Source organism: Fragaria vesca, linkage group LG6, assembly GCF_000184155.1.
Source record: "Fragaria vesca subsp. vesca linkage group LG6, FraVesHawaii_1.0, whole genome shotgun sequence".
Classification (NCBI taxonomy): Eukaryota; Viridiplantae; Streptophyta; class Magnoliopsida; order Rosales; family Rosaceae; genus Fragaria; species Fragaria vesca.
Genome location: NC_020496.1, coordinates 33,041,610 through 33,048,871, shown reverse-complemented (window position 1 = coordinate 33,048,871; position 7,262 = coordinate 33,041,610). Strand labels below are relative to the sequence as shown.

The following is a 7,262-nucleotide window of genomic DNA, read 5'->3' as shown; positions in this document are numbered from 1 at the left end:
GTGTGTGTGTGTGTGTAGTAGAGAGAGAGAGANAGAGAGAGAGAGAGAGAGGTTAAAAAAAACTGAAGATTAATTGGTAAACAAAAAAAACTTAACGAAGTTAGTGAGTTAGTTGAGTCAACTAACAGAATTAATGCCACCTAATCGAGGTATGCATACCCTAAGACGTAAGAGGATCCCATAAAAAAATCAGACAAAAGAGAAAATATAAATCCATAAAACTAAAAAGTGAAATAAAAAGTGGTTAAAAAGCCCTGAACCTGAACTTCCCCACCGAGTCCCACTAAAACCCAGAGAGAGAACATTTGAAGCTTCCCGGGAGGAAAAATGGTGACAGGAGGACTAAAGGAAGTAGTGAAGAAGGGTCTGGGGTTGGCAGAGATGGAGTTCATCACCGGCGGCGGAGCCATCAACTGGTTCCCAGGCCACATGGCTGCTGCCACCACCGCCATCCGTGACCGCCTCAAGCTCGCCGACCTCGTCATTGAGGTCCGTGACGCTCGCATTCCGTTGTCCTCCGCCAATCAGGACCTTCAGTCCCAACTCTGCTCCAAACGCTCCCTTGTTGCCCTCAACAAGAAGGACCTCGCCAACCCCAACATCATGCACGTAATATTCACTCATCTCTATCTCACTTCTTGTTCTTTGTTATTTGAAGTCAATGATTAGAACTTTAGTTTCTGCAGAGATGGACTCGGTTTTTCGAATCGTCTGGGAAAGATTGCATTCCCATCAGTGCGCATAGCAAGAGTTCTGTTTCCAAGGTACATTCAGTTCTGTTTGGTTTCCGGTTTTGTGATTTTGATTTGGCTTTTACAAACCTGAGTTGTGTTTCGGGTTTTAATCGAAGCTTCTGGAGCTGGTGGAGTATAAACTGAAGGAGGTGATTTCGAGAGAACCCACCCTGCTTGTTATGGTTGTTGGGGTTCCTAATGTTGGCAAATCAGCTCTGATTAATTCTATTCATCAGATTGCGTCGTCTCGCTTTCCGAGTGAGTTCATATTGTTAATATTAGTGGCTGCTATTTCATGCACTTTATAAGAAAGACTGAATGACAATGTTCGAGTTTCTTTCTTAGTGCAGGGGAAGATGAAGCGAGCTACGGTCGGCCCTTTGCCTGGTGTTACTCTAGACATTGCTGGATACAAGGTCAATCGCCATTGTTTATTATTGAATTTTTCGTCTTCTCTGTATTTCATTGTGGCTCTGACCTTGTTCGATTGTTTATCTGCAGATTGCTCATCAGCCTAGCATATATGTTCTTGACACTCCAGGTGTATTGGTTCCAAGTATCCCAGACATAGAGACAGGGTTAAAGCTAGCTCTTGCAGGTCTGTCTTTCTATTTTTATTTTCAGCTAACTGGCAGTTTGCTCCGGTAGTTATTAGTGTGGCTGTGGCATTGCTAATGTATTTGACCTTCAGGTATACATGGCACATAGAAAGACATATTTTAGGAAGTTGTGGTACAATTGCACTTAATATGTTTTCAATAATTTCCTTTGATCAGTTGGTTCTTTCTCCTCAATTTCATTCTTTTGTTCTTTTGCCTTTCTGAAAGTTTATATTCTATCCTCCTTCAATAGTCCGTCAGATATAGGCTTGGGTCTGTGCTTATCCTTGACTATTACATAAACTACTTCATTAAATCATTGTGAATTATTGATTAATGTGCACACACACACACACACACTTTCCTGAAATCTATGGATACTGCAGTTCCCTTGCAAGTAGTAAATTGGGATTTAGGCTCTATGTCAATTTGTCTTGAAATGTAACGTTGTTTTGAAAATGCATGGTAAGATTATATACATCATGATCTGTAGAGACCTGTGAAAACTTATCCCAAATATTGAGCCTTAGAGAAAATAAGGTCACTTTAACAAGTTTTATGTCTTGTGTCATTTAAGTATACAAGGAATGATTACTCTGATAGTTTACATCTTATGAGGCTAAAAGGAAGGCTGGTTCTGAGTGCTTATGGTGGACTTAGAAGGTCAGTCGATTTATAGTTTTCAGCAGAAAGAGAAGGGTTATAGTTTTTCGCAGAAATAGAAGACTTATAGAAGCTGTAGTTTCAGAGTACCTAGGGAAATAGAAAATAGGGGCTGCACAAGAGAGAGAACATGGTAAGTGAGGACTCTCAGTCACTTCATAACAAGATGCCCTTGAAAACTCACACACATTGGACTCACCAGAAGACTCTAGTAGACTCTGCATAGCACTTGACTTCTCTAAGTATCTGAATAGAACGTAGCCTTAACTCTTAGGATGTGGTGCCTTGGAAGTTTGCAGTGCAGATTTCTGCTCTGTTTGCTATTAATCGTCCTGCTTTTGGAAAAGGGAAGAATGCCAAAACGTTGTGGGGGTTGCTGTGTCTTTGGGTGCTGTAGATGGAAAGAAATAGAAGAAGTTTTCAAGTCTATGAAGCGGTAGGGCTTGAGGATCTTTGAGAGAGAGTTAGAATTTGGGCAGTTCTTTGTCCTTCAGTTTCTGAGGCTTTTAAAATTTATAGTTTCTCTTGTATTTTAAAGGATTGAAAAGCAGCAGTAGTCTAGGAGTACTCTCTGTTTCTCTTTTAGGGGTTTCTTCAAGGGGTTTTAGATTCTGGTACCTCTCTCGTAAGTTTGCTGCATCATCTTTGTCCACTTTGTCTAAATATATCATCTCTTTAATAATTTCTTTTTCCCTAAAAGCCTTTAGGATGGCTCTTCCCATATTATATCTTAGTCAGTTAAACTCTTAAACTACCATGTTGAGACTATTAAAATGGACAAAGAAGACCTTAGGTCTGGTGCTGGGGTAATGAACTTAATGTCTTAATCTTGGGTTTCCACAAAGGGTTTCATTTTCCAGCCAGGTTTATTAACTGCATTAACATGCTTTTCATTGCTGGCTCATATGGAAAGATCTCCAAACCTTTGGAAATTTAAGGTTATTGTCAAATTTCCTATCTAAATAGTGTATGATCTATGTGACTGTAAGTATCGATTAGCTAAATACATACTGTGTAGTATTTCCAAATTCCATGTGTAAAAAGAAGAATGAATATATCATTTACATGATTCAATCTGGACATATTGATGAAATTCACTGAAGCTTCTGTTAGAAACCCCTATGTTCTTCATAACCAGTTAAGCTATAGGTTGGCATCTGAGAGATTGTCCTTGGCATTTACTTTAGATGGGGGTGGATGTTTGTTTGTTCGGTCAGCATAAAAAATCACTGAATCTTATTAGTAGTATCAAATGAACATGCAGGATCTGTTAAAGATTCGGTGGTGGGGGAGGAACGTATTGCTCAATACTTACTTGCAGTTCTAAATACTAGAAGGACTCCTCTTCACTGGCGAAACTCACATAATAGCAGAATGGAAGGCATTCAATATGAAGCTGAGGAAAAAGTTGACTATAGTCTTAAAAATCTTCGACCAAGGAGGAAGCTGCCAAATAAGTCTGGTGTACTGTACGTTGAGGTAATTAATTGATGTTACTGTATTTTTTTTTATGCACAGGATATAGTACCCCAACTTTTAGTGCTATGTGGGACTGCTTCATACTTCTGAGGTATCTGATGTCCCAAGCTTCACTCTTCAAACTTAACTTCTGGGGTACATAAATTGATTAAATTCTAATTTTCTTATTGAAAGGAAAAAAGATACAATTTTCATCCTATACTTGTATATTTTTTTTTTTCATTACCAGATGCTAGGCTTATTATATTTTGGTATCCGACTTGCTCAATTATATTGGGTAACTAGCCTTGTGGTTGGTTTTTCTGTCCATATTATCTACATGTGTACTGTGTAAATAGGAATTATTTTATTCAAATAAGTCCGTCAGGGAAGGTCTGGATGGAAAGAAGCAAAAGGATTCTTTTAGTTTACAGGCCAGAACTTGTGGGATAGATTTTGGACATTGGTATGGGTTTTGGTTAAAATTGGTTTTACGGGGAACATGTTATGTTTCTTTAGTTGTTGTTTGGTTTAGGATGCTGCTGTATGTTGAATTTTTTGAAGTAAGAGCGTGGAGTTTTTTGTATAGAGAGATTTTGTACATCAGTATGGGTTTGAATTTCAATTTTCTTTCTTTTTAGTTCTTGTTTGGTTTATAGAAGTATTGGGTTTGGTGTTTGATCGAAGACCGAGTTTTTGTTAACATAATAGCCTCCTAGAGTCAATACTGTTAGTCTTTTATTTAACGGTCTCTGGACACAACCAGGTATGGATTATGTATTATGTATTACAATCAATGAACAATAAAGTCTGTCAGGGTTGTCAATAATAAATTGGCATTCTGAGGCTTAATTAAGCAGAGTTACATTAAACAATGACACTGTACATCCAATTAACTTCATTGTCTTGCTCATTGTAAGAAGTAAATATAAAACTGTATTACATGAGTCCAAGGATGGAGGAGCTTTAGGAGAGAGGTCTGGTGAGATTCTAGCCATCTGTTTATGTAGCTTTCTAATATTATAGTTATATACTGCCTTGCTTTGGAAGGCAGCTGTGGTCTAGTTTTTTTTTTTCTGTCTGGCTTAAAGTGGTTAGTGTGAACCTTGGTTGGTCGTGTTGTATCTCATGAGTCATCTTTTGCATCTTCTCTATTGTGGTCCACTTCTCCAGTCTCGACTACATTATTGTTTCAAGTTTTTGACTTATAGAAAATATTCTTTTTTTTGTATTGTTAAGTTTTAACTGATGCTCCCACAAAAAGAAAATAATCTGATGCTCACAATCCATTTCTTATTGCTATTTATTTATACTTGTCCATCAGTTTCAGTTCGTATTTAGCTTTGTTTTCTGTTTTTTGTTTTTTTGTTTCACAATTACAAGTGTACCTACACAAGAGTTCTTGGTGACTTGATTTGCTGTTATTTCTTCACTTTCCAGGATCTGGTAACAAAAGTAGAATGTGCACTCTATTCGACTCTGTCAGAATTTGATGGCAGTGTAGATGATGAAGCTGACTTGGAGGTGCTTATAGATCTGCAGTTTGAAGCACTGCAGAAGGCACTGAAGATAGGTAACAAGGGGCCAGAAGCTCGGTTGATGGTATCTAAAAAATTTCTTACCCTATTCAGAACAGGTAAGTTAGGTCCTTTCATCCTTGATGATGTCCCGGATTCTAATTTTCCTTGATGAGATCTATAACTTGTTCATGAACGTCTCTTTGCAATCTAAATGTCGCATTAGTGGTCTCTCAATTTTCTTCTGTTGTATTAGTTGTCATTCACAGTTGTTCATTTTTGTGAACACTCAGAAGTGGGCTCCAATACACAACATAAACTTAGGTAAAATATTGATAGGATAGAGTTTTCTTAGTAAATTTTAGCTTCATAATAGTCATATGATTACCACATCTTAATATTATTGCGAAAGCTGTAGTATTGTAGACAAATTGTCTTCCTGTTGGTTCAAAGAAAAACAAACTGTAAGGACAAGTTATGTTCCTGCACAGTGAATAGAGAAGACAGCTCAGAGCTTGTGGTTCAGGGTTTCCAGGAACAAAAGCGAGCGGTTATGCAGATCTAGCATGTTAAAAAAAAAAAAAAATCTACTTATTATCAAACAAGTAGTTTGGAAGCCAGAGGACAGCTTTTAGTTTGGTTAGTTGCTGCAAGTTCAGTTTGAATGGGTAATGACAGTTTGGCTAGAGAAAATGACTATTTGGTGTTCCAGATTAGTTTCTTGCAATTGCATGAGCTTTGATCAGGTCATTGTTATCTTGTAACAAGGAACTTGCAACCATGTGACTTGCATTTGGAAGAAGTCATCCTTAGGAACACAACCGAGCAATGAATCTTGTTTTTCCTCATTTTAGTCATTATAGCCATAGCTAAGTTTCACTGTGGAGATCTGCTCGAACAGGCTTTTGTTTTATCGATGAGTTAGACGACAACAACAAAGCCAAAACACAGCCACAAGGAACACGATGCTCAAACAGGCTTGCAGCACATTAGGAGTATTTTTTTTTGGTCGGGAAAATTCTTATATTAAGCCACCAAGGCAACGAAGAAACACAGCTACAAGAGAAAAAAACTGGAAAACCAAAGCAACCAAAAAAATAAAAGCACAGTAGTAACCATTACAAAACAGTAACGTCAACCGTTTTGTAACGTCAACCGGCGGACCAGGGAGTCTGTCATTTCTCAGAACAGAAACAATAGAAGAAGGGGGCCTGTTGGTCCAATCCGAAGAGCACTTCTTCAATTTGGCTAATTTCGCTGCAACATCTGCTGCACGATTAGCTTCTCTTGGAATCTAATTCTAGCATACCGAGTTAAACATAGAGAGCAGATTGTTTATCCTCGATAACAAGGGGGATATCCTCCAGTTGTGCGTAGCATTCGAGTCTCTTAGTGCCTTTACCACATACTGAGAGTCACATTCTAGGCTTATGTCCTTCAAGTTGTGGTGTGCAGCAAGTAAAATACCATGTAGCACTGCATTTGTTTCAGCTTCCTCAATAGAATTATGAGAAGCAAAAATACTAGCTCCAGCCACCGAATTCCCTCTATGGTTTCTGATGATGATACCCAAGCCACTAACCCTACTTTTGCAGTCCCAAGCACCATCCACATTGATTTTTGAAATGAGGCCAGTGGGAGGGGACCAACCAGAAATGACATGCTGCACTACAAAATCATCCTCCCCTGTGTCCTCCTTGTTATGGACCTCCATCCATTCACCAAAGGCATCATTGATCTTCCTTGTTACTGATGTTGTTCATTATTATCTCACACGGTCACACCGATGCTTCCAAATTTCCCATAGGTGAAAAAAAATTAGCTGGAAAAATTCAATTGGGGAATAAGAACTCATACTAGCCAATCTACTCATTGCAAGGAGCCCCCACACAAGAAATTTGAAATCTTTGGAATATTTTTTGGATGCCAAATCAATTTCCAAACTCTCTTGTCAATATGGTGGGATGTGGAGGGTCTGGACTCAGCAACCCCTTTTAGTTCCATTTCAAGAATCTTGAAATAACCAATTTTTACCAAATAGTCACTTGACTTTGTGGGAGGCCAAACCAACCGATCCTCAGCATTTCCCACTGACATGCTCGTTATCGGGCGTGTGACAATTAAGAACCCTTTTTGACAATCGTAGTATAAGGCAAATAAGGTTCGATCAATCCGGGGGCTAAGGGTGCTCTTGTAACAATGGTCATGTAAAAAGTCAGTAGTTACAAGTCTTTATTTACAATTATACATATGATACAAACATATGATACAAGGTAAAAAGGGGGGGGGGG

The 7,262-nt window shown here is 38.5% G+C and overlaps 2 protein-coding genes across 2 annotated transcripts; one reads left to right on the top strand and one right to left on the bottom strand.

Moving 5' to 3' along the window:
* Window positions 1-327: 327 nt before the first annotated feature.
* On the top strand, window positions 328-5,458 carry LOC101292243 (mitochondrial GTPase 1-like). Its single transcript, XM_004306148.1, has 7 exons — window positions 328-609; window positions 687-764; window positions 851-992; window positions 1,080-1,150; window positions 1,236-1,332; window positions 3,261-3,475; window positions 4,895-5,458. The coding sequence occupies exons 1-7, from the start codon at window positions 328-330 to the stop codon at window positions 5,141-5,143; spliced, it is 1,134 nt and encodes a 377-aa protein (XP_004306196.1). The 3' UTR covers window positions 5,144-5,458.
* An 813-nt stretch (window positions 5,459-6,271) lies between these two features.
* On the bottom strand, window positions 6,272-6,685 carry LOC101291953. The gene has a single exon (XM_004306147.1). The coding sequence runs from the start codon at window positions 6,683-6,685 to the stop codon at window positions 6,272-6,274; it is 414 nt and encodes a 137-aa protein (XP_004306195.1).
* Between the last annotated feature and the right edge of the window lie 577 nt (window positions 6,686-7,262).